This window comes from Ailuropoda melanoleuca, chromosome 4 (genome assembly GCF_002007445.2).
Source record: "Ailuropoda melanoleuca isolate Jingjing chromosome 4, ASM200744v2, whole genome shotgun sequence".
Classification (NCBI taxonomy): domain Eukaryota; kingdom Metazoa; phylum Chordata; class Mammalia; order Carnivora; family Ursidae; genus Ailuropoda; species Ailuropoda melanoleuca.
Genome location: NC_048221.1, coordinates 18247341 through 18271046, shown reverse-complemented (window position 1 = coordinate 18271046; position 23706 = coordinate 18247341). Strand labels below are relative to the sequence as shown.

Sequence of the window (23706 nt, the reverse complement as noted above, 5' to 3'; positions counted from 1 at the left end):
ACACAGGCCCGGCCCGACCGCCGCCCCCCTCCCTCCCGTTCCTCCGTCGTGTCCCGCAAGCCGCTGCCCCGGGGCGGGGCCAGAAGCGGCCGTGCTGCGGCGGACCCCGGCACCCGTCGGGAAGGAAGCCTCGCCCTTGGCGCCAGTTCCGCCTTTGGATCCGCCAATGGTTAGCTGACCCGCAAGCCCCGGCGGTCCCCATGGCAGCCTGGTGCGCTCGGGCTCTCATTGGCTACGTCTTCCGGAGCGCAGCGTGTTAGCGCTCCGACGTCGGCGCCCGTGCCACGTAAACGGCAGCTTATTGGCCGGCTCGGGCTCACGTCACCGCCCGCCTAGGTCCGGCCTGAGTTTGGGGCTAGCCGCTCTCCGTTTGGTGTCGCGTCCTGCTGTGTGGAGCCCCGGGCCGGGCGGGCGGACTGGGCGGCCAAGGCAGAGCCAGAGTGGGTCAGTCTGTCTGGGAGGCGAAGGGCGCGGGGCCGGGCACGGCGGCGGGAGTGCGCGACAGGGCTCGGCCGGGCGGGCCGGGCCGCGGAGCCCGGGACTCACTCTCCGGCCGCCCGCAGGCGCGATGAAGGCACTGATCTTGGTGGGCGGCTATGGGACGCGTCTGCGGCCGCTGACGCTAAGCATCCCGAAGCCACTGGTGGATTTCTGCAATAAGCCCATCTTGCTGCACCAAGTCGAGGCGCTGGCCGCGGTAAGACCCGGGGGACCCGGCAGGACGAGGGACGGATAGCACTTGGGGGAGGGGGTGGTCGCGGATGCCCGTGCCTTCCGGCTGAGCCCCTGTCGGCCGGCGCTGTCTTGTCCAACAGGCTGGTGTGGACCACGTGATTCTGGCCGTGAGCTACATGTCTCAGGTGCTGGAGAAGGAAATGAAGGCGCAGGAGCAGAGGGTGAGGCTCGGACTTTTGACCTTTTTCTTTGCTCCCCGCGCAACCATCCACCCTGGTGGGAGGAACCTGACAGGCGACTTATCCTTTCCAGCTGGGAATCCGCATCTCCATGTCCCATGAAGAAGAGCCTCTGGGGACAGGTCAGTAAAGATTCCTGGGGAGGGTTTAGGGCCCGGGAAGGGGTAAGACCCAGACTGGATGGGGTGTGCCGAACCTGGATCCGGGGGCTCAGACGCCCCCATGGCCCCCAGGAAGATGGTGACCTGTACTTCTCTACTAGCTGGGCCCCTGGCGCTTGCCCGTGACCTGCTCTCTGAGACTTCGGACCCTTTCTTCGTCCTCAACAGTGATGTGATCTGTGACTTCCCCTTCCAAGCCATGGTGCAGTTTCACCGGCACCACGGCCAGGAGGGCTCCATCCTGGTAAGGGACTAGATCTTTCTTCTCTGACACTCCTGTCCCTCCATGCCCAGCCTCCTCCACTGCTCAGCCTTTAACTGTCCCCTTGTGTTGTGGGTGCAAAGCTGTGCAGTATGTGTCTTTAAGCATTGGGGCACAGCCCCTGAGATTTAGGACAGTATGCATTGTCAAGGCTCAGGCACACCTGGACTGGACCTGAGGTCCCCCTCCACTCAGGTGACCAAAGTGGAGGAACCCTCTAAGTATGGTGTGGTGGTATGTGAGGCTGACACAGGCCGCATTCACCGGTTCGTGGAGAAGCCGCAGGTGTTCGTGTCCAACAAGATCAACGCGGGAATGTACATCCTGAACCCTGCAGTGCTGCGGCGCATCCAGGTGTGTAGAAGCCGGCTGCTGGGGGGGCTGGGGGCCTGGGGAGGCTGGGGGAGGGCAGGCCCCCTCCCCACAGCCCTGCTCACAAGCTGCCCACTCCCACAGCTGCAGCCTACATCCATTGAGAAGGAGATCTTCCCTGTCATGGCCAAGGAGGGGCAGCTATATGCCATGGAGCTGCAGGGTGAGGCAGGGAGGCCACAGGGTAGGGGTGTGGTGTGGCTGGGCTGAGCCCCCTGATGCATTTCCTCCCAACAGGCTTTTGGATGGACATAGGGCAGCCCAAGGATTTCCTCACAGGCATGTGCCTCTTCCTACAGTCCCTGCGACAGAAGCAGCCTGAGCAGCTGTGCTCAGGCCCCGGCATCGTGGGCAACGTGCTGGTGGTGAGGCCCCTGCCCCGCCCGTCATAGACGCCCCTTCTCAGGCTAGGGAGACGGACGGCTCACTCGTATTTTCCCCACTCTCCTTAGGACCCAAGTGCCCGCATCGGCCAGAACTGCAGCATCGGCCCCAACGTGAGCCTGGGTCCCGGTGTGGTGGTGGAGGACGGCGTGTGCATCCGGCGGTGCACAGTGCTGCGAGACGCCCACATCCGGTCCCACTCCTGGCTCGAGTCCTGCATTGTGGGCTGGCGCTGCCGCGTGGGCCAGTGGGTAAGCCTAGGGGCTGGCCGGATGGGGAGAGGGGCAGGGAGTGTGCCTGCCTCGCTGACCAGGCCTGCCCCCTCCCCCGAGGTGCGCATGGAGAACGTGACCGTGCTGGGTGAAGACGTCATCGTAAACGACGAGCTCTACCTCAACGGGGCCAGTGTGCTGCCCCACAAGTCTATCGGCGAGTCGGTGCCGGAGCCTCGCATCATCATGTGAGGGGATGCCATGGGGCTGGCTGAGGCCCCACTTACTCACTGGCAGGGGGAGCCCTGGCGTAACACATCAGGAGGCCCTAGACTTGCCGTTTATCTGGGAGGACTGGACGAGGCGGAAGCGGCTGGGACACCTGCCCCCTCCTGTGGACATAAGCTGACAGGATCCTTGCTGGGCATACCCCACAAAGCCCACTCCCTCAAGAAGGGCCGGGCCAGGGCTGTATGGAATAATAATTTAATGCTCACTGTGGCCCTGACTGAAAGTCAAGCTCAGGCACAATTAGGACACGGCTGGGCTCCCGCCAGTGAGGTTACACTCGGGCAAGGAGGTTGGACATGGCGGGGAGGGGGGGGCGCGGTCGTGGGGAACAGGACAGGAGGAGCTCATAAATAGGGCCCAGCCTGGGTCTGAGTTCAGGGGTGGAGGCTGCTGCCGGGTGGGCTAGGCAGCCGAGGAAGTGGTGGTGGTACTTGCACTGGCTGCCTTCTCCCAGTCCTCTACGGACACGATGGTGGCTTTGCAGAAGAAGCAGTCCTTGTTGTTCATCAGGTGCTGGTTGATGCAGGCTCTACAACGGGAGGGGCAGTGGAGGAGAGCCTGTGTATCCCCGCCGCTTGCCCAGCCTCCTGCACCCGTGGGGCCCACTTACTTGCAGGACTTATGGCCGCAGGGCTGGAACACAGCAGAAATGGGGTGAGCATAGCAGATAGGGCAGAGGTCCTCCTCGCTGGTGGGCTGCAGGGAGCAGAGTGCAGGGTGGGTTGGGGTTGGACGCCCAGACAAGTGGACGAAGACTGTGCCTACGTAGTGTGCAGTTGTGCCAAAGTGTATGCGGGTGGCGTACAGCTGGCTGCTGTGGCCTCACTCACCAGGGAGGCAGCTGCTGCCTGGGCAGACGCAGAGGTCAGGTGGGCCAGCATCTGTTCCACCTGGGCCAGCTCCTCAGCGCTGATGTAATCTGTGTCTGGGGGGTGGTAGCAGGGGTCAGACCCACTGTGGCCCTGGAACCCAGTACCTCTGAAGTACCACGATTTAGGAATTTCCTCTTCTTGATCTAGTCTAGCCCCAGAGCCCTGACCCACCCCCACTCCACTCACAGCTCTGCAGGGAGAAGCGCTTCCGGTCAGGGGCAGGCAGGGCAGTGCCAGGGGCAGGGGGCTCTGGCTGCCCCAGGAGATAACATATAGAGCGGAGCTGGAAGCAGGGATCAGCAAGGAGTACTGACGTGGCTCTCTCTGTCCTAGGTGGGGGAGAGGGGCAAGGGTAGTCAGAAAGCAGTACCTACTGGAGGGGCAGGGCTCGTGGGACAGTTCAGCCCACCTTGCTTTCCACCCGCCCCCCTCTGTGTCCCTCATCCTAGATCCCAATAAGAACTCCTACAGCCCGGGTGCCATTTGAAGGGGGTGACCAGCGGATAAAGTTGGCCTACCCCCTAATAAACACTAACTCTCCAAAGAAAACGAGTAAAGAACATCACTAGCAGGTTAAAGGAGTGCCTCCCAAGTTTCCCCTCCTGTTTTGGGGGAGATGGGCACCCGGAAAGCCACTGGCCAAGCACACGTTGGGGCATTGGGGGCGGACTCGCGCCCCCTCTGGCGGCCACATGAGGGGGTGCTTCGGTCGCGAGGAGGTGGAGGGGCTGCCCCGCCCCCTCCAGCAGGAGCCAATGGGAGGTTGAGGCTCCGCCCTCCTCCGGGAGAGTATTTAGAAGCTGACCAGGGAGGCACTCGGAGAGCTGGGGAAGCCAGAGGAGGGAGTGCTGAGCGCAGCACGGCCCCAAATCGGGACCTGGAGCCGGGGAGCAGGGGCGGTTGACGTGCGGGGTGGAGCCCACAGCCGGCAGAACGGGGTGAGTCCCGGCGCGGCGTCGCCCACAGAGCCGCCCCCATCCCACCCCCGGCAGACACCACCATGGCCCGACTGGTGCTGCTGGGCGCACTGCTGTGCCTGCCGCACGTCGGGGTGGGTACCCTGGGCGCGGAAGGCTTCTTGCCCTCCGGGCCCCATAACTGCCCCTACAAATGTGTGTGCGCCGCCGACCTACTGAGCTGCGCGGGCCTGGGGCTGCGGGACGTGCCGGCTGCGCTGCCCGCCGCCGCCACAGACCTCGACCTGAGCCACAACGCACTCCGGCGCCTGCGCCCCGGCTGGCTGACGCCCCTTTCACAACTGCGCACCCTGCGCCTCGGCCACAACGAGCTGGACGTGCTGGGTCGCGGAGTCTTCACCAACGCCAGCGGCCTGCGGCTGCTCGACTTATCCTCCAATGCGCTGCGGGCGCTGGGACGCCACGACCTCGAGGGGCTGGGGGCGCTCGAGAGGCTGCTGCTGTTCAACAACCGCCTGGCGCACCTGGACGAGCGCGCCTTCCACGGCCTGGGCGCCCTCAGCCGTCTCTACTTGGGCTGCAACGAGCTCGCCACCTTCTCTTTCGACCACCTGCACGGCCTGCGTGCCGCCCACCTCCGGACTCTGGACCTCTCCTCCAACCGCCTGGGCCGCATCCCCGTGGCCGACCTGGCCGCCCTGCCGGCCTTCCTCAAGAACGGCCTTTACCTGCACAACAACCCACTGCCCTGCGACTGCCGCCTCTACCACCTGCTGCAGCGCTGGCACGAGCGGGGCCTCAGCGCCGTGAGCGACTTCGCCCGCGAATACATGTGCCTGGCCTTCAAGGTGCCCACGTCCCGCGTGCGCTTCTTTGAGCACAGCCGGGTCTTCGAGAATTGCTCGGCCGCCCTGGCCTGGGGCCTGGAGCGGCCGGAAGAGCAGCTGCACGTGCAGATGGGTCGGCCTCTGAGGCTGCGCTGCAACACCAGCGCCCCCGCCGTGAGGGTCGCCTGGGTGTCACCGAGGCAGGAGCTGCTCGTGGCCCCGGGGTCCCAAGACGGCAGCATCGTGGTGCTGGCTGACGGCAGCCTGGCCATCAGCAACGTGCAGCCGCGGCACGAGGGGCTCTTCGTGTGCCTGGCCGCCGGGCCCCGCCTCCATCACAACCAGACGCATGAGTACAACGTGAGCGTGCACTCCCCGCGCCCTGAGCCCGAGCCTTTCAACACAGGCTTCACCACCCTGCTAGGCTGCGCCGTGGGCCTGACGCTCGTGCTGCTCTACCTGTTCGCGCCGCCCTGCCCCGGCTGCCGCCGCTGCTACCGCCGCACCTGCCGCTGCCGCCACTGGCCCCGGGCACCCAGCCCCCTGCAGGAGCTGAGTGCACAGTCCTCGGTACTCAGCACCACCCCACCGGATGTGCCCAGCCGCAAGGCCAGTGTCCACAAGCATGTGGTCTTCCTGGAGCCGGGCAGGAGGGGCCTCAACGGGCGTGTGCAGCTGGCAGTAGCCGAGGACTTTGATCTCTACAATCCCGTGGGCCTGCGGCTCCAGGCTGGCTCTGAGTCCGCTAGCTCCACGGGCTCTGAGGGTCTGGTGATGACCTAGGCCGCCCTGGGCTCAGAGCCAGACCACCGACAGCCCACTGCTTGCCCCACTCCCTGCTCCCGCCCGGATAACTGCCAAATGCTGGTGGGAGCGCTGGGCTTGGTCCTCCAGTCTCTTGCGTGGCCTCGACCTCAACTACAGCAGCCCCACTCGCTGATGGAAGGGCTGGGCTCCCCACCCTCTCCTGCTCCGCTCTAACACAGGGCCTGAAGGCCGTAGGCCCTCACAGGACCAGCTGGTGCCCATACGTCCCATAGGGCCTGAAACTGGGGCCATCTGGAAGAGCCCTTGCATTAGAGTCCGAGGCACACCCTTAGGGGCCAAGGCAGCTGTCAGGCAGTAGTGGTGAAGAACTGAAGCATAACCACCTTCCCCTTCCCAGCGGGACAGGAGGAGCGTGGGCCCGCAGAGGAAGAGGAGAGCTCCAAAGGAAGACCTAGGACCCCACCCAGGGTGGAAGGAGGAAACAGGCGCCAGCATCTAACCTCCTTCAAACTTCACAACTCCATGCAGTCTGGTGGGCAGGCAGAAAGGAGGCAAGGCTCTTCAAGAGACTCCCCCGCCCCAGGAGGCCTGGCCTGAGTCCCAGCCCGAGCAGCCCCGACATCTCTGGCCAGCGGCATCCACAGGCCACTCTGAGGGCAGGGCCTCTTCCATGGGCTCACAAGACAGCAGTAAGGGGCACCATGGCCTGTACCCCAGCTTTTCAGCAGTAAAAAGCCTGCTGAGCACGGCCAAGATGGGAGGGCTGAGCCGGAACTCGCTGTCCCTCGAGGGTAGAAGCCTCTTAAGGGCTGGCACGGGTCTCGGCCTAATGGCTGAGGCAGTGCCCTGGTCTTATATGCATCTTACTCCCCACCGCAGCAAGGCAGGGAAGAGGGGTCTGAGAACCCCTCCCATGTGGGTGCTAAGCTGGGGGCTCCTACAAGCACCCTGGATCCAGTTGGCCTGGAGTTCTTTAATAAAGGTGGTACGTACTCATTACCAGAGCCTTCGCGAACACAAGTAGCAGCGCGTGTCCTCAGCCCCTGATCCCAGCAGTGCTGTCCTGTACCTTGCAGGATAGCACCCCAGCCCTGCCTGAGGCATAACCCCAAGCCAGTGGGGTCCCCAATTCGCCTACTCAGAGCCACTGCTGCTGCCACCTAATTAGGCAGCTTGTACCCCACTGCCTTCCCCCTGCCTCAAAAACCTGATTCTGAGGTTCACTGTAGAGATGAAGAGACAGTGGCGGCAGGCCCTGGCCGGCCCACTGCCATCAGCCACGCCAGATCCCGTGCCTAACACTCACCCTGAAGCCGGGCCATGCACCAGGAGCCGCACCAGGATGCCCGTCACGGCCACCAGAATGGGGTAGTGATCCACACTCTCCAGGCCTAGGGGGTAAAGGAGGGAGGGGAAGAGCTGTCACGGGCAACTACCGCAGGGGATCTAGGCCCACCTAGCTAGCGCCAGCCCCCCACCCCCATCGTCCTCCCCAGAGAAGGGCGAGCTAAGGCCGGGGGTGCCAGGCCTGGCTGGCCCGATGCAGAACGGACAATCAGGCATCGCCGCTCCCAGCGGAGGAACCGAGACCTGGGATCCGATGGGTGTAGAGCGCTAGGTCCTCACCAGGCAGCCGCAGGGTGACCACACGGTCAAACAGGTTCCTCTCAGCCGTCACCCGGTTCAGCACCTGGTTCAGCAGCTGTGAGGGCAGAAGCCCACAGGTGGGTGTTGGGGGGGCTCGCCACTGGGGCATTCCCAGGGGTCTCCCCTCTCCCAGCCCAGATGGACCCACCTGCGCGAGACGCCGCAGCAGCATCTCGGAGGCAGGCCGGGTCCAGTCAAGGAGTATCTCCGGCACCAGCGTGACAGTCATCTCCAGCACGCGCAGCAGGCTGACCGATAGGTCAAAGCAGGTGGCGCACACCTTGAGCTGCCGGCTGTCGACAAAGTTCCGCTCTAGGCGCTCGGCAGCCTGTTGGATCTGAGCCACCAGCAGGGGGACAGGCAGGGGTCAGGGGCCTGGCCGCGTGGCAGATCGTGCCAGGTCCACGGCAAGGCCCCAGCCCACCCGACCCGCCATGACCTACCTCCTGGATCATGCCGATGAACTCGGAGAAGGCCCAGTTGAGCTGGTTGAGGACGCTGTTGAGGAAGCTGGGCGCCACGTCGGGACCCTCCCGCAGCAGCTCAGCCATGTGCTGCTGAAGCAGGGTGGAGGGGCAGGGCTCTGCAGGGCCGTGAGGGGGTGGGGTCACTGGGGACTCCAGTCTGGGGCTCCTGCCTGTCCTGTACCTGTCCTCACTCGCTGGGCCATTGGTGTAAGGACAAAAAGATGGCTCCCTGAGAATGCTCAGGTCATAAAGGCGGGGGGACGGGGTTAGGGCTCAATCCGTCCCTCCATCTGCTGGGCAAGCTACAGGCTGAAGTCCTTCCCAGCCCCACACCATCCCTTAGGCCCAGAGCTGCCCACCAGCCCCAGCCTTTCCCCCAGCAAGTTCTCAGCCACATGCCTTTCAGGGACGGCTACACCCAGACAGGGCAACCTAGACCTCTCCTCACTCGTATCGAGGTCAGCGTCCCTAAGACCCACTGTCTGAGCCCTGCCGTCCTCTCCTCTGCTGCCCTTGGCCTGGCCTTGGCATACGGCCGAGGTGGTGGGTGCCAAGTCTGGGCTGACAGGGAGCAGTAACCAGAGCCCTTGGCCGCAGCTGGGCTGGACACCTGCCCCCCCACCATGCAAATCAATAGTTCCTACAGCAGCAGGACAATTCTCCGGTCCCACTGCCACTCTCCATCTGCAGGTCAGTTCCACCCGCAGGCACGACCAAAACAACTGGTGAGGACTTGATGTGTGACTTTGCACAAGGCAGTCAGCCCCTGGGGACCCCTTCACGTAAAAACCCTGCCCATGAGGGCAGAAACACGCCACGTGGGCCAAGGAAAGCCACCCTGTGGGGTGAGCGCAGAGTGTGACAGGCAGACTGCAAGCGGGACCACCCCAGGCCCAGCCTAGGTGAAGGTCCTCAGGTTCACAGGGCTCTGCTGGACCACGGCCCCTGGAGAGAGAGCAGAGACTCTGCTCCCAACCAAATGCCCCTTCCTCTTGGAAGCCCCTTGGGCAGCCCCTAGTCTGTGCCCCTGCCTTGACTCAAGTATCCAAGGTCTGGCCCCAGCAGATGGCAATGAAGGGGGAGAAGGACAGGGTGCTGGAATCAGGCTCAGGGAGCTGGTTCAGGGTCCTCACTCTGTGTCAGCTGCCGGCAGCCTGGGGGGATACTGTGACCCAGCAGAGCATTCGGGCCCAAAGGGCACACGTGGGACTGGGGAACAAGGAGGCGTAGGCCTAGGGTATCCCTGGATGGAGAGGAAGCCGGGAAATGGAAACCCCAGGGGGCAGAGGTGGGGCCCAGCACGAGTGCAGGAGAGAGGCCGGGAGAAGGGAGAAGAATCCTAGAGGACCCAAGAGCAGGGGGCCATGGCCCCCCAGGTCACCCAACCTGGCCACTCACTTTGGAGGCTGGGCAAGTTGGCATCCTCCGGTTTGGTTTTCAGCAGGTGCGGCAGCCGTGTGTAGCGGTACCCGAACCCACAGCCCTGTGACGGGGGCCCGTGGGGGTCAGTGGTGGGGAGGGCAGCCCTCCCCCCCAGCCCGCCACAGCCACCTCCCCTCCAGCCGGGCTCACCCTCCAGAGCCGCACCAGGATCCAGTTGGTCTGGGCCCAGGGCCGCTGCTCATAGGGAGCCAGGAGGCTCCTCACCATGGCGACACGCCTGCGAGGGCAAGCGGTGGTGGGCGAGGGGTGAGGCCAGGCGCAGCGCCATGAAGGGCAGAGCACGCGCCTCCCCGCCGTGACCCGCACTCACTGTTCCTCAGGGATCCGCTCCACGGCCCGCAGGGAGTGTGGGTAGCACACGTAGCTGGCCAGGGCCTGCATCAGTGAGTCACGGATGTCTGTTGGGACAGGCTGCGCCTCAGCACATGGCTGGCGTGAGCACCGGCCCCCATGCATTCTGGGCAGAGAGCAGCCGGCCAGAGGTGCCATCCCAACCCCGCATCCTGAGCCCTCTGCAGGGCTCCTCACCGGTGCCCACAATGCGTGTGTCAGCAAAGTGTTTGGCAAGGATGGCGGCCAGGCGGGTCAGGGTCTCTTCATAGCCTGCAGGATGGGGCAGTAGGAGAGCTTGGCCGGCAGTGGGGGCTCCAGGGGCAGGCACATCCCCTGGCAGGGTGAGTGGGCTTGGGTGGCGGACTCCGAGAGCCAGTCTGGGCCCAAGCTGTCGTCTAGGGCCTTTGGGCATGGCATCCGCTGAGAGGCTGTCGCACAGACTCACTGTGGGGGGAGGACGGTCCTGCAAGACTAGGCTCAAGCCCAGCTCAGCACACACTTGATGGCTCAGCAGTCAAAGCCCCTTGGGCACCCACAGCTCGGCCTCTGAGGACAAGACCTGTACCTAGGCCTGGGGTGGGGCAGGGGACAGGCCGGGGGCCTGACAGCCCACAGCCTGATCCAGACATAAAGCACCAAGCCCAGCCTGACATGGTCTGCGAGAAGCCCGGGCTCCTTCACATGGCCTCCAGCCCTCTGCTGTGATCTGCAAACACCGGCCACATCCCAAGCCAGTGCCAGGGCGCCCGGTGAGGCCAGATGGCTCCCAGACCACAGCGGCGCCAAGAAGGAAGTGAAAGCCCAAGGGGCCCCCACCCCGGCACTCCATTTGTTCTCTTTCCTTCCCCACACCAGGGAGGAGCTGGTGGCTCTGAGGCTAGGGTACGGGGCAGGGCTCTCCACCGGGTGGGGCTCTTGCAAATGCTTGTCTACTACCGGACTGGGGAGAACAGGAGTTGCCCCCTCCTCCCTCCAGATGTGTGCTGCTGGGCTAGAAGGGCTCAGCACGGGGCTGCCGGGGCTCCCACCAGAGGCCCCCTTTGCGGCCCCCTCCGGGCCTGAACAGCCAGGTCACCTGGGAGCTCCTCCATGCTGTGCACAGGGCCAAAGTAATTCTTGAGGGCGCTGTAGCTGTTGATGGCCACGCTCAGGTAGAACTCGGGCATGAAGGCAAAGAGTGAGCCCGTGCGGTCGCCGTGCTCAATGGTCCGCAGGCAGACGCGCAGCAGCCAGTATAGGTCGAGCATCTTCTCCTGCAGGAGGCATAAGGGGTGCTGCTAGGCTGTTTGTGGAAAGGGCCACAGCGGGCATGGCCCGGTCCGGGGCCCAGGAAACGCCTCAGTGTTCCCAAGAGGGAGCAGCGGCTCAGGCAGGGCAGTCACGTGCTTGGCAGGCAACAGGGTGCGCCCTGAGCCCGGAGAGGGCAACACCCAGCCGAGACCAGAATTCTGGCTTGCAGGTTTTAATGGTACAGGTTTTAGGGGCGCCTGGGTGGTTCTCAGTTATGCGTCCAACTCTTGCTTTCAGCTCAGGTAATGATCTCAGGGTCTTGAGATCAAGCCCCAAGTCGTGCTCTGGGCTGGGTGTGGTCTGCTTAGGATTCCCTCTCTCCCTCTCCCTCTGCCCCTCCCCCTGCCTCTCTCCCCCTGCCTCTAAATAAATAAAGAAAAGAAAGAAAAGAAAGAAAGGTAGGTACAGGTTTTAAGTGAGAAGGTGCCACGTGACCAGAAGTCTGGGTTGGGACGCTGCCCCGTGCAAAAGGATCCACAGGGGCAAGTGGGGACAGGGCAGGGAAAAAGCACAGCCTCATCTAGGCCCAAGACAGCAGACAAGGGACTGGATGGCCAGGAATGGGGACACACCGATGGGCTGTCAGGGCAAGAGACTGGTTGCACCAAGCATGGGGCCCACATTTCTGGGGGTGATGGAACCTTCATAGAGGCCGGCCGTACTGGAGGAGCCCAGGCCCGGTCCAAGGCAGAGGGGATATGGCAGCATGAGGTGCCTAAAAATGCCCCCAAAGAGGTGGTGGGAAGGTAGGAGGCAGAGTGACTACTGGTGGAACAGAGACCATAGAAAGCAAACAACCTGCCAAAGGCCCTGTTCCCCACATGGTCTGTGCCCTGGAGGGGTCACCAGCCAGGCCCCAGCCCAAACCCAGAGCACCCACATGGCTTGGAGCTGGAGCATCTGGACTTGACCTCAGCTCTGATATGCCCTCAACCTAAGGACCCAAGGAGAAGATATAAGCAGGGGGCAGCGGGTGGGCCTGAGCCAGGAGGCCTGCTGGGAGCCTAATGCCACAGAAGGCCAGAGAAGACCAAGTCTGAGGAGGGGACGGCACCAATGCACACAAAGGACCACTGTAATGGGGGTGGGGATGCTTCTGCAAGGGGCAGGGGGCTGAGCAAGTCTATTTCAGAGAAGTGGAGGAACCTGTGCTGGGCCAAGAGTAAAGGGAAAATGAGGAAGCTACGACACACAGAAGGAAGGAGGGAGTGGTTGCTGTAAGCAGATGCAGAGTCAGGGAAAGGCATCACAGGTTTTTCTCTTTACTAATGGGAGAAAGTGAATGAGGCGGCAGGAGTGTGAGCCTGAAGATGGAGAAGAAAGCAAGCAGTTCAACATAATAAGGGCTATATTATGAAAAGCCCACAATGAACATCACACTCAATAGTGAAAAACTAAAAGTGTTTTCTCTCCGATTAGGAACAAGACAAGGATGCCCACTTTGGCTACTTCTACTCAACACAGTACTGGAAGTCCTGGCCAGAGCAATTAAGCAACAAAAAGAAATAAAAGGCATCCAGATTAGAAAGGAAGGAGTACAAATTCTCTCTTTTCACAGATGACATGATCTTATATGTAGAAAACTCTCAAGAATCCACACCCATACACACACACACAAAACCCACTAGAATAAACGAATTCAGGGTATGAAATCAATACACAAAAGTCAGTTGTGGTTTTTTTTTCTTTTTTTTAAGATTTATTAATTTGAGAAAGAACGTGCACAGGGGAGAGAGAATCTTAAGTAGGCTCCATGCCCGGCATGGAGACTGACTAGGAGGCTCAATCTCACAACCCTGAGATCACAACCTGAGCCAAAACCAAGAGTTCGATGCTTAACCAACTGCCACTAGCCAGATGCCCCGTCAGTTGTGTTTCTACACAGTAGCAATGAACAATCCAAAAAGGAAATCAAGAAAATAAGTCACTTACATTAGCATCAAAAAGAATAAAATCAAGATATAAATCTAACCAAGAAGGTGAAAGACTTGTACACTGAAAACTAACATGTTGCTGAAAAAATTTTTAAAAATGAACGAAAAGACATCCCATGTTCATGGACTGGAAGACTTAATATTGGTGTTTTTTTGTTGTTGTTGTTGTTGTTTTTTAAAGATTTTATTTATTTATTTGACAGAGAGACAGCCAGTGAGAGAGGGAACATAGGCAGGGGGGTGGGAGAGGAAGAAGCAGACTCCCAGCAGAGGATCCCAGGACTCGGATCACGCCCTGAGCTGAAGGCAGACGCTTAACGACTGACCCACTCAGGCACCCCTAGAGGACTTAATATTGTTAAGATAACAATATCATCCAAAGCAAACTAGAGATTTAATGCAATTCCTATCAAAATCCCAATGGCTTTTTTTTTGCAGAAATAGAAAAATCTACCCTAAAATTCATATGGAGCCTCAAGGGACCCAAATAGCCAAAACAATCTTGAAATAAAACAAAGTTGGAGATCTCCTACTTCCGATTTCAAAACTTACTGCAAAGCTACAATAATCAAGACAATGTGGTACTGGCATAAAAAATGACTTACGACCAATGGAATAGTATGGAGAGTTCAGAAACAAACCCTCACACATACGAGCCAAGGGTTTTTGACAAGGATGCCAAGACTATTCAACGGAGAAAGGACAGTCATTTCAATAAATGGTCCTAAGAGAACTGGATCTCCACATGCAAAAGAAAGAAGGTGGACCACTGCCTCACATCTTTTACAAAAATCAACTCAAAATGGATCAAAGACCCAAACTTAGAAACTAAAGCTACAAAACTTTTCGAAGAAAACATGCAGGGAGGACTTCATGACCTCCGATTTAACACTGACTTTTGGGCCGTGACAACCAAAGCACAGGCAAAAGAGAAAAAACAGATAAGTTGAACTTCATCCAAATGAAAACTGCAACAAAGTCACCATCTACAGAATGACAAGAAAAGCCACAAAGTAGGAGAAAATGTGTGTAAATCACAATCTGATAAGGAGCCAATATCCAATATATAAAAATAATTCCTATTAATCCACAACAAAAAGCAAACAATCCTATTAAAAATAGGCAAATGCGCTTAAACCGACATTTCTCCAAAGATCTACAAATGGCCAATAAACACATGAAAAGGTGCTCAAATTAACTAATCAATAGAGAAATGCAAATCAAAACCACAATGAGACACCACTTCACACTGATTAGATGAACTACAATAAAAAAAATATATACATACATATATAGACACACACACATACACGCACGCACACAGAGTGTGTGTAACAAGGGTTGGCAAGGATAGGAAGAAACTGGAACCCTTGTGCCCTGCTGGTAGGAATATAAAATGGTACAGTCACCGTATGGCAGTTCCTCAAAAAATTTAAAAATAGAATTACCATGTAATCCAGCAATTCTGTCCCTGGGTACATCCCCCAAAGAACTGAAAACAGAATCTTGAAAAGATTTTTGTATACACCATGAACACGGCAGCACCATTCAGAGTAGCCAAAAGGTGGAAACAAACCAAATGTCCACTGATGGATGAGTGGACAAAGGCAATGGGGTATATACACACAATGGAATATAATTCAGCCTTAAAACGAAGGAAATCCTGACACCTGCCACAGAGAGATGGGAGGACGTTATGCTCAGTGAAATAAACCAGCGACAAAGCAGGATACTGTACGATTCCGCTTACAGGAGGTCCCCAGAGCGGTCGGATTCATAGAGACAGAAAGAATGGTGGGTGCGGGGGACCAAGGTGAGGAGGGAATGCAGAGGTGGGGGTAAGTTTCAGTTTGGGAAGATGAAGGGTTCTGGAGACTGGCCGCACAACAACGTGAACACACTTAACATAACTGAACGGTACATTTACAATGATTAAGGTGGTAAACAATATAGTCTATGTCTTTTTCCACAACTTAAAAAAATGGTTAAGAGAGCAAATTTTATGTATACTTTATCATTATTCATTTTTTTAAAGGTTTTATTTACTTGAGAGCGCAAGAGATAGAATGCAGAGAGAGAGAGCACAAGCAGGGGGGAGGAGGAGAGGGAGAGGGAGAAGCAGACTCCCCGCTGAGCAGGGAGCCCATTTATCATAATTTAAAAGAAAGGAAAAGAAGCTACGGAGATGGTAGGGCAAGGTTCCTAAGAAGATGCCGTGGGAGGGGTGGCAAGACTGCCTAGGCCAGCAGACAGCCATGAAATCCCCTTCAGGAGAGGAGAGGAAGCTCCCGGACCATGATCACCTCCGTGGGGCTGGAGGCAAGGCACTCTGCAGCAAGAAAGAAAGGAGGCGTAGCAGGTGGAGGTGGTCCGGGTTGGGAAGGAGGGTGGGAAGAAGCAAGTGGGGATGGTGGGTAGAGTTGTGGACAAGGGCCTTGATCACCCAGTTAGGGGGGAAGGGCACGCCTAAGAAGGCAGACAGATGCCCTGACACGGGCACTCACTAGCTGGCGAGAGATGCCAGGACAGTATGGAGAGTTAGCAAGCCTGGAGGGTTCGGGGCCTGGGGGTCAAGGCAGGGTCACAGGGAGAGTGCACCATCTTTCTGTTTACTGCTCAAAGCCAACGGCCCTGGGAGGGCAGACACTTGTCCTTCTGGGTCAGGACTGAGTGTCCCTAGCGTCAGGATGCCGCTGACATACTCCAGTCTCTGGACACGTATTACGGAATCAATGCACGAGCGAATGACAAAGTAGGAAACAAGGCTATAGCCTCAAAGGAGGGAGGGGAGTCTGAGGGAAGCGGGTGCAGACTGAGGGTGAGTGGGGCTCCAGGAGAGCACCCCTTCACCCCAGAGAGAAGGAAGGGGCAGGGAGGAAGGGGAGACAGGCTGTTCCCCCAAGGGAGGATGTGTGAGCTGGAGGGGAACTGGGGGTGCCTACAACGGCATCTACTCAAGCTCATGGGGCAGGAGAGGTTCAGCGGGTGTGGCATGGGGCAGGGGGAGGGGGATGAGAAGCAGGGAGGAGGCAGGTGTGTGCCAGAGGCCCAGGAGGGCAGGGAGTACTGAGGGGCCGGTGCAACCTGGCCGGCTCTGTGACTAGGCAGTGAGCTTGGGGACGGCAGCAGCCACTGGCCAAGGCCACGCCCACTCACCTGGGAGTAGACAGTGGCATGGACCCAGGCAAGACGGCGGCTCAGGTGGTCCAGCTTTTCGGAGAAAACCTTCTGACTCTTGGTCAGCTCTGCAAGGATGTCCTTCCTCTGCCACCCAAGGGAAAAGGAGAACAATCAGGCCATGGCCCCACCCCCACCCTGCCTGCCCCAGGCAGCCGGATAGGGACCCCACTGGTGCCCAGAGCAGGCAAAGGGGTGGGCAGACCCAATTTTACTCTTCAATTCGTCTTCTGCCTCTCACCCCCCTGGCAAGCCTGAGCGGGGCCTTGGTCCTGCACAGAACATGGAAGTGAGATGCCGCTGAGGCTCCGTGAGCCCCTGGCCAGGACACCCCAAGGACCAGAGCTCCAGGAGCTGCCCTCACCCTGGCCAAGCCTGGGCTTTGCATTCAGCTGGGGGCAGGGGCTGCCGGAGAAGCCCAGCCCAGGCTTGCTCGGCCCCACTCCCTAGGCCCAGAGAGCTCTGGCTGAGGGGCTCCGGGGGAGTGGGGGAGGCAGGTCCCGCTTCCTGCTGACTCTGCAAGTGGCCGAGGAAGCGCTCAGGGTCGAATTCATAATTGATGAGAGCGGGTGTGCGTCAGCACTTAGAGGGCAGGGGCGGGGGTGCCTTGGCACGGGCTGCAGCTGGTGATGGGGCTCAGGCCACACCGTGCTCTCATGGCAGCCCCGCTCTCCCTGACGTGGCATAGTCGGCGGGAAAAACCGCCGGGGCAGCCCCCAGAAGCAAGGACAGGGCAGTCCGGATCTCCCCTGCGGCCTGCCCCAGGAACCCTGAGCCAGCCAGCCACCCCTCTCTGTTAACAGCCCTCTCTCCCCCAAACCCAACTGCCTGTCCAGGCCTTACCCGCTTGGGGCACCGGCGGAGCTTGTCCTCTGTGTCCCTCAGAGCCATCGCATACTCGTTGACATCGTCAGACACACCCACCATCTAGAGCATGGGACACCGCGTTTCCAGCGTGAGCCCTGGGCACCTCACTCGGCTTTCTCCGTGCTGAGCCTGGCCCCCCACCCTGCCAGTCTTTGGCTGCGCACAGCCCCCTCCCACAAAACCGGTCAGGCCCCCACGCTCCCGGCAGCAGCCAGTCTCGCCGTGGCACGCGTCCCCGTGCGGTCACACACGCACGCACGCGAGCGCACGCAGGCTTCGGAACATGCGGGAGTGCAGGACATGCTCGCGGCCACCTTGCCCAGCTGCTGGTGCACGCTGAGATTGTACATCATGACGGCGCCATCCAGGACTTCCAGCAGGGAGTTCTCGGTGAGCGGCTGCTCCGGCTCCTCGGGAGGCCGCCCTAGCAGCAGGCCCTCGTTCCAGTGGCTGCCCTCAACTAGGAAGCGGGGAAAGGGCAGGGTCAGGGCTGCAGGCCCATCCGGCTCGCTCCTAGGTCTGTGGTGCCAGGGTGGGCCTCACAGGAGAAGGGAGCCCCTTCCCCCGCCCTGGGCTCAAGGAGGGCCCTGCAGGGAGAACGCAGGGGTGGGGGAAGGGCAAGGGCCTGCCGCTCAGGCCTATTTCTGCAGCATTGATTTCCTCCCCTCGGAGTGCACTTCCCATGTCCTTGAGCTACTGCCAGGCCACAGGACCAGGAGGGAATGGGGGTGCAGCCTGGCTCTGCCCCGGGTGGGGAACCGTGCATAAGAGATGCCACGCTTGGCCCTGCCCGGCACCTACTGTCTTCACGAGTCCTCTGTTCGGCGCTCAGTGTGCGGACCTTCACTTTCTCCGAGGTGCTCAGAGGCCGCCGTGGGGTCATCAGGCTCACAGCCGCTGTGCTGAGGAAGCGGTTAGCTCGGCCCAGGGTTGGAGAACTGAGCCAGCTGGGCCGAGGCAGGGGCAGCACGCCCCCCATGGCCAGAGCCTGCGTGGGGCGCTGTGGAGGAGACAGGAGGCCAGACGCCACTCAGCTCTCCGGGGCCCGGGGCCCATGTAGGGCCCCGAGGATTTGTGCATTTGTGGGGCTGGGAGATGGCAGGAAGGCGTGTGCCTCCACCTACAAGAGACCTGCTTGGTGAGAAGCTCCTTGCCGGCACAGAGAGGGAGGTGGCCCTGCGTGACACCCCTGCCCTTATGATAAAGGGACAGCCCGACACCAAGCCCCCTGACTGCCCCTACCGCGGCACCTGGGCCGCAGCCGGGGCCGGCTCCTCGTCCTCGTCCAGGTCATCCATGGTGGCCGCCTGGAGCTCCAGCGGGTCGATCAGGATGTTGGCCTTGGAGGCAAGGTCATCTGGGAGGAATGGCAGGAGGCTCTCAGGCCAGCGGAAGGCTGAGCGGTCACAGTGGAACGGCCCAGGGTAGGCTGGACTCGCACCACTGCACCTCTGCCTGTGCGCTCTGCTTACTCCGCCCCAGCCCGCGCTGCGCCCCGAGGTCCTTTGTTTCACGGGGCCTTGACAGCAGGAGACACTCCCCATCACACCTGTGTCAGTGCCTCCGCTTCCGGCACCTGCATGCTCTCCGGGGCCCCACTTCTCCGCCCCATTGCTTCCTTCTTGACGAGCACAAGGTCCAGGGCTGTCTAGGCCAAGGCCTGTCCCACCATGCATGCAGGCCTCACCACGGGCTCGCCCGCTCCCACCTCTACACCGACAGCCGACCGCAGCACCTCTGCCTCCAGCCCAGGCTGTGGTCCCCACACATACTGGACTTGTCACCTCGGCCGCCTCCTGCAGCCCCCCTTCCTGAGGCCACCCCACCCCCACAGCCTCCGACAGGAAGCCTGGGGTTATCCTTCGCTCCTGCCCTTCACCTCCACTTTCCCTCTACCTCCTCACTTGGCCCAGGCACCCCATTCTCACACGCAGACCCCGGACTTCACTCCCTTGCCTCAAGACCTTCCAAAGCTGCCCCAACCCCTGGGATGAGCCCACACCTGCTCTGTGGCCCACAGGGCCCTCACCCTCCACCCGTACGACCCTCGGCCTCATTTCCCATCGCTCCCTGCCTGGTAGTGTCCTCTCTGGCACACGCACAGCCTTCTACCCCTGGGCATGCCGGGCTGCTGCTGCCATCCCTGCCTTTGCATGCTCTGTGCTTGCAGCCGCTTCGGCTCGTCTCCAAATCTGCTTAGGCAGTGCTTATGAACGTTCCCCTCCCACCCGCGACCTCACTGAGATCCCATGGTCACTCCTCTGCCAGCACACGTGCCCCTATGTCATTGTCGTTACGGGACTCCCAGACATCCCCTGTGGTGGCTGCTCAGAGGGAAGGGATGGCTGGACCCAAGACCTGAGGCTGGCATCTCCCTGCGGGAGCAGGTCGAGATACTCGGGCGCCCTCTGGTGGGCAAAGGATATCACAGCACTCACGGCAGAGCTGGCTGAGACACTAACAACCACCCCCCCACCTCCCCGACACCCCTTGCCAAGCCTAGCCTGTCCTGTGCACTACCCGCTGCCCACAGCCCCGCAGGCACCTTTGAGGGTCTTCCGAAGGTGTGAGAGGAGGCCTCCCAGGCGCTGAAGGTCAAAGTAGTCTACCTTGCCATTATAGAAGATCTGGGGTGGGATGTAGGCCTCTGCAAGGAGGGGTTGGGGGGGACAGGAGGGCCGCCAGTTAGGCAGGAAGATCCCCCCCTCCACCACTTCAGATCAGTGCCAGCGACGGCATGAGTTGGGATGAAGGGGACATTCTGGCTGCGGTCACATTTGGAGAGGGCCCTGACCAGCCCTGCGGATATCCTACAGTCCAGAGCAGGCATGGCTCCCACTGACCCTGAGGACCCTGTCCCACACAAACACAGCCCCCAGCACCTGAGAGCCTGCCCATGGTGTCCTCTACAAAGGACTGCAGAGGACCGGATGGGCTGGGACCAAGGAGAGGAGCCCGGAGCGGGCAGGAACTTATGGGGACAGAGGGAACGTGGGTTTGGCCCTCCTCCAGTGTGGGGCTCCTGCTGCCCTCTGGAAAAGCCACCCAACAGGAGGCAAGGACTCAATGGCAGGAAGCCTGGGGCAGCTCCATCCCCACCCACCACCGCCAGCTCCACACTCCACACCAACCTCAGGGGCAGCCCTGCCCAGCCTCTCCAATGAGGCCTGCCCTACTCACCCTCACTGAAGGAGGCACGAGGGTTCGAGGCCTTGTATTCATCCCAATAGTAGCGCAGGGCAGAGATCAGCCGGTGCAAGAAACAGACCATGTACTCAGGGGGGCAGAGCACGGGCATGTTCTGCGCACACAGGGCACAGGACACGCGTTTGTGCCAGGCCTCGGGGTTGCCCCAGGACCCTGAGCGGAGCACGGAGAGCAGGGCAGCAGAGGAGGAGGAAGACAAGGCAGGGACGCAGCAGGCTGAGAGGTGCCAGAAGGCCGCGGACCTGGCAACACAGCCAGGGGTCCACGGTGGCTGGCCTAGTGGATACTTACCCCCCGGCCACTGGCATTCTCCTGTAGAAATTTCCGAAACTTGGTCAGGAAGATGTACCTAGAAGCTTCACCCTTTGAGGGAAGGAAAAATGAGGCTGTGAGGAGCCAGGGTGGACCAGCTCAGTGCTGTGCCTTAGCCAGGGCCCTGCCATGGAACTCGAGCCAGTGCCTGCCCCCTAGGCCTAGGGGCCCAGGACCAGCACCCGTGCCTGCCAAGGACCCATGCGGGGGTCTGGGAGTCACTCACCCCGTTGTCATCTTTATTGTTCAGCAGTAGCTTCAGGATCTGGACCTGTAGTTCTTCCACCACTGTGGGGGGGGGGCACACGACACTGAGCCCCCCTTGGCCAGGGCCTTGCCCTCAGGCCCCCGGGGAGGGGAGGGGACGGCAGGTCTGGGTTGGGGCTCCACTCCCAGGGTTGAACAAGCCCAATCCAGACATGGCCACTACCGAGGGCCCCCCAGTACATACACACACAAATCCTCCACCCCCTACCCAGTGCCCCAGGCAGGGGGCTGACCTTCGATGCGTTTCTTGAGCCTTTGGCAGCCCCGCTCGTAGGCACGCCTCCGCACCCGCTCCTCGGCGGTCTCCTCCTTCACATCCTTACTGTCTTTGCCCTGGGCAGGGGCGGGGGACGGAAGACAGCAAGGCTCACCCAGGACTTAACCGGGCCTGCTTCAGACAGGAGACCCCCGCCCCACCCCACAGACCAGGCCCGGGAAGGGGCCTTGTGTGCTCAGTGCCAGGTGGCTCGGACAGCCTGGGCCAGCCCCCACTGTGACCCCGTCCGCCTGGCCCAGTGGGCCCACCTCCCTGTTGGAGCGGCGCGGCCACCAGGTGGTGGGAATGAGCTCCTGGAGGCCAGCCTCCTCCACTCGCAAGGGGCTCTTGATGTAGAAGACGACAGCAGACCGGAGCACGTCGAAGCTGGTGGTCGTTAAGGCAGAGCTCTGCTTGCCAAAGGCTGCGCCATACGCCCTCAGGAGTTCGCTCTGGGAAGCCCTCCCCAAACCTGCCTATCTCCTGATGTGCCCACCAGCTTCTCCCATCCTTAGGGGTACCATCGCTGCTATGAGCCTGTCTCCCCCGACTGTGAGCCCTGATGAAGAGCCGCGGGTGTCGAGCCCGCTCAGCCCAACTGCCAGCAAACAGACGAAAAAGGCTTGTCACGGGAACTCAAGACTGGGGGACAGGCTGGAGAGAGCGCCTGGTGGTCTCTCCCTCTCCCCAGACAGAGAAGACAGCTACCAGCCCAGGCTTCTCCGCCAGGGCCCTCCTTCTGGTGACCCGGTCCTCAACACTGCTGGGAAGCAGGGAGGACAGAGTCTTACAAGATCCTGTAGGAACCCCCTGCCGTGGGACTTGGATAAGAAGCAGTGCTTTGGCTGCAGACATCAGGCCCTGGTGGCGCCCCCACACCTCCATGTGGCGCCAACGTCTGCAGCCATCTGGAAAGCCCTGCTCAGGCTGGCCAGCCGGCCGGGGCCCTCTGTTTTACCGTCACTGCTCCGCAAAGTGCTGGGAAGGCTGGGTCCTGGAATAAGGACTCACGCTTTGGGTGGCTCTGGTCCCAAGCCTCCCTGGGGACCCCTGGCCAGAGGTACACTGCCGTCCCTGGCCTCTACCGACCCCAGAGGACACCACACATCTGCCCTGCCTGGCGGCAAGGGGAGGATACAGGACGTTGCTGAGCAGAAACTTGCGGGACTTCTCGTGCCTCAGGATGGCGATGGTGAGCCGCAGATAGTGCGTCTGTGGGGAGGGGCTGCTCAGAGTGGGCGGCTAAGGCCCAGGGGACTCGGGGCAGGGGCACGAACTCCCACCTGTAGGCCCAAGTCCGGGACGATGGGTGAGAAGCGGTAAAGCCGCAGCAGGGACATCATCAGCTGCTTGAGGCAGTCCTGCACCTCGTAGTCCTGGGGGAGAGACGCCGCGCTGCTCGCCTTCCCAGTGGAGGCCGGGCGCCGGGACAGCTGTCCGTGGGTCCTCCCCCAAACCCTACCCGCGCCTCCCCCACTGGAGCCGGACCCCCTGGCCCGAGGCTGGAAGTCAGGAGCCTCACCTCCATGAAGAGCCACAGGAGGTCGAGGACCTGCCGCACCACGGACTGAGCCTGGGTGGGCGTGCCCGCCTCCACGACGCCGCGCAGGAAGCTCACGAGCACAGCCTCCACCAGGTACACCTTGCGCTGCACCACGGGCGGGCACGGGTGAGGCGGGGCCCTCTGCCCCTCAGGGCACCCCTGCCCTGGCACGTGGCCGAGGCCACAGCACAGATAGACTCCTGGGCTCGCCCGAGCGACCCCGAGACAGAGATGAGCCCTCCCGGGGTCTGAGTGAGACTCAAGAAGGGCGACCTTCCTGGAGCTCCTCAGCGCTTCCGCACGCAGTTCCCTTAGCCTGTGATGTCACTCCCCCTCAAGCTTCTCAGACCTCCCCTGATGCCCCCAGCTGGAAGCCTCTCCTCCTTCCCTGTGACATCCTTGAGGTCCGAGGGCTCCAGTCACAGGGAGCCCCGGCCAGGGGACGGTGCTGAACGTCCCGCACCTCAGCTTCCCAGCCCCTAGCACAGGCACCCCGCAGCCGGCCTCGGCTCCCCTCAGACACCCCCTCACCAGCAGCGGTGCGAAGCGATGGAAGATGTGGGCCAGCGTGAGGAGGACGGTGGGCTGGCCTTGCAACTGCCACTCGGAGCTGTCCTTCTCCACCAGCCGGCCTTCCTGTGTCGGGGAGAGGACGGTGAGGGGCAGGAGGCCAAGGAAGGCCCCCAACTCGCCCGGCCCAGACCCCGGCTCACCACAGGGTCCAGCTCCACGCTGAGCACTGCCCGGAAGCAGCCCAGCAACTTCTGTGCCCGCACCAGGTCAGCGCGCGGCGGGTCCTGCAGGGGCCGGTAGCCGGCCACTGGGTAGGTGGCACAGAGTTAAGCCAGCAACACCTGGTCTGTGGCTCAGACGCCTCCACCCCTCTCCACTGAGACCCCTGAGGAGGGGCCTGGGCTCCGGGGCAGCGCTGGAAAGTCAGCGTGCCTGGCGTGCAGCAGAGCACTCCCTTGGTCTCGGCCGGA

The 23706-nt window shown here is 61.0% G+C and overlaps 3 protein-coding genes across 7 annotated transcripts in view; 2 read left to right on the top strand and 1 right to left on the bottom strand.

Moving 5' to 3' along the window:
• Positions 1–292: 292 nt before the first annotated feature.
• On the top strand, positions 293–2806 carry GMPPB (GDP-mannose pyrophosphorylase B). Its single transcript, XM_002920538.4, has 10 exons — positions 293–444; positions 564–697; positions 816–896; positions 988–1036; positions 1177–1319; positions 1533–1691; positions 1794–1872; positions 1947–2074; positions 2162–2344; positions 2426–2806. The coding sequence occupies exons 2-10, from the start codon at positions 569–571 to the stop codon at positions 2555–2557; spliced, it is 1083 nt and encodes a 360-aa protein (XP_002920584.1). The 5' UTR covers positions 293–444; positions 564–568; the 3' UTR covers positions 2558–2806.
• The window catches only part of RNF123 (ring finger protein 123), a 30333-nt gene continuing 9404 nt past the window's right edge, over positions 2778–23706 (bottom strand). For 2 of the 5 annotated variants that reach the window (XM_034658332.1, XM_002920539.4), the window contains 29 exons: positions 23437–23551; positions 23255–23359; positions 22703–22828; positions 22464–22556; positions 22319–22392; positions 21450–21567; positions 21158–21257; positions 20884–20945; positions 20637–20708; positions 20319–20439; positions 19684–19785; positions 18389–18495; positions 17940–18138; positions 17453–17598; positions 17115–17198; positions 16251–16358; positions 10946–11123; positions 10066–10140; positions 9848–9935; positions 9667–9754; positions 9493–9577; positions 8071–8210; positions 7776–7964; positions 7607–7682; positions 7287–7371; positions 3655–3797; positions 3427–3521; positions 3207–3292; positions 2778–3125 (listed from right to left, as the gene is read on the bottom strand). In XM_034658332.1, the coding sequence (XP_034514223.1) occupies positions 2999–3125; positions 3207–3292; positions 3427–3521; positions 3655–3797; positions 7287–7371; positions 7607–7682; positions 7776–7964; positions 8071–8210; positions 9493–9577; positions 9667–9754; positions 9848–9935; positions 10066–10140; positions 10946–11123; positions 16251–16358; positions 17115–17198; positions 17453–17598; positions 17940–18138; positions 18389–18495; positions 19684–19785; positions 20319–20439; positions 20637–20708; positions 20884–20945; positions 21158–21257; positions 21450–21567; positions 22319–22392; positions 22464–22556; positions 22703–22828; positions 23255–23359; positions 23437–23551 (3187 nt within the window). In that variant the 3' untranslated portion in view covers positions 2778–2998. Of the gene's footprint in view, positions 3126–3206; positions 3293–3353; positions 3522–3654; positions 3798–7286; positions 7372–7606; positions 7683–7775; positions 7965–8070; positions 8211–9492; positions 9578–9666; positions 9755–9847; positions 9936–10065; positions 10141–10945; positions 11124–16250; positions 16359–17114; positions 17199–17452; positions 17599–17939; positions 18139–18380; positions 18496–19683; positions 19786–20318; positions 20440–20636; positions 20709–20883; positions 20946–21157; positions 21258–21449; positions 21568–22318; positions 22393–22463; positions 22557–22702; positions 22829–23254; positions 23360–23436; positions 23552–23706 lie in introns of those variants that run through there. The other 3 variants (XM_034658333.1, XR_004624709.1, XM_034658334.1) reach the window with 3 other exon arrangements.
• On the top strand, positions 3797–6994 carry AMIGO3 (adhesion molecule with Ig like domain 3). The gene has a single exon (XM_011226637.3). It carries the CDS (start codon positions 4469–4471, stop codon positions 5993–5995), a length of 1527 nt encoding a protein of 508 aa, XP_011224939.2. The 5' UTR covers positions 3797–4468; the 3' UTR covers positions 5996–6994.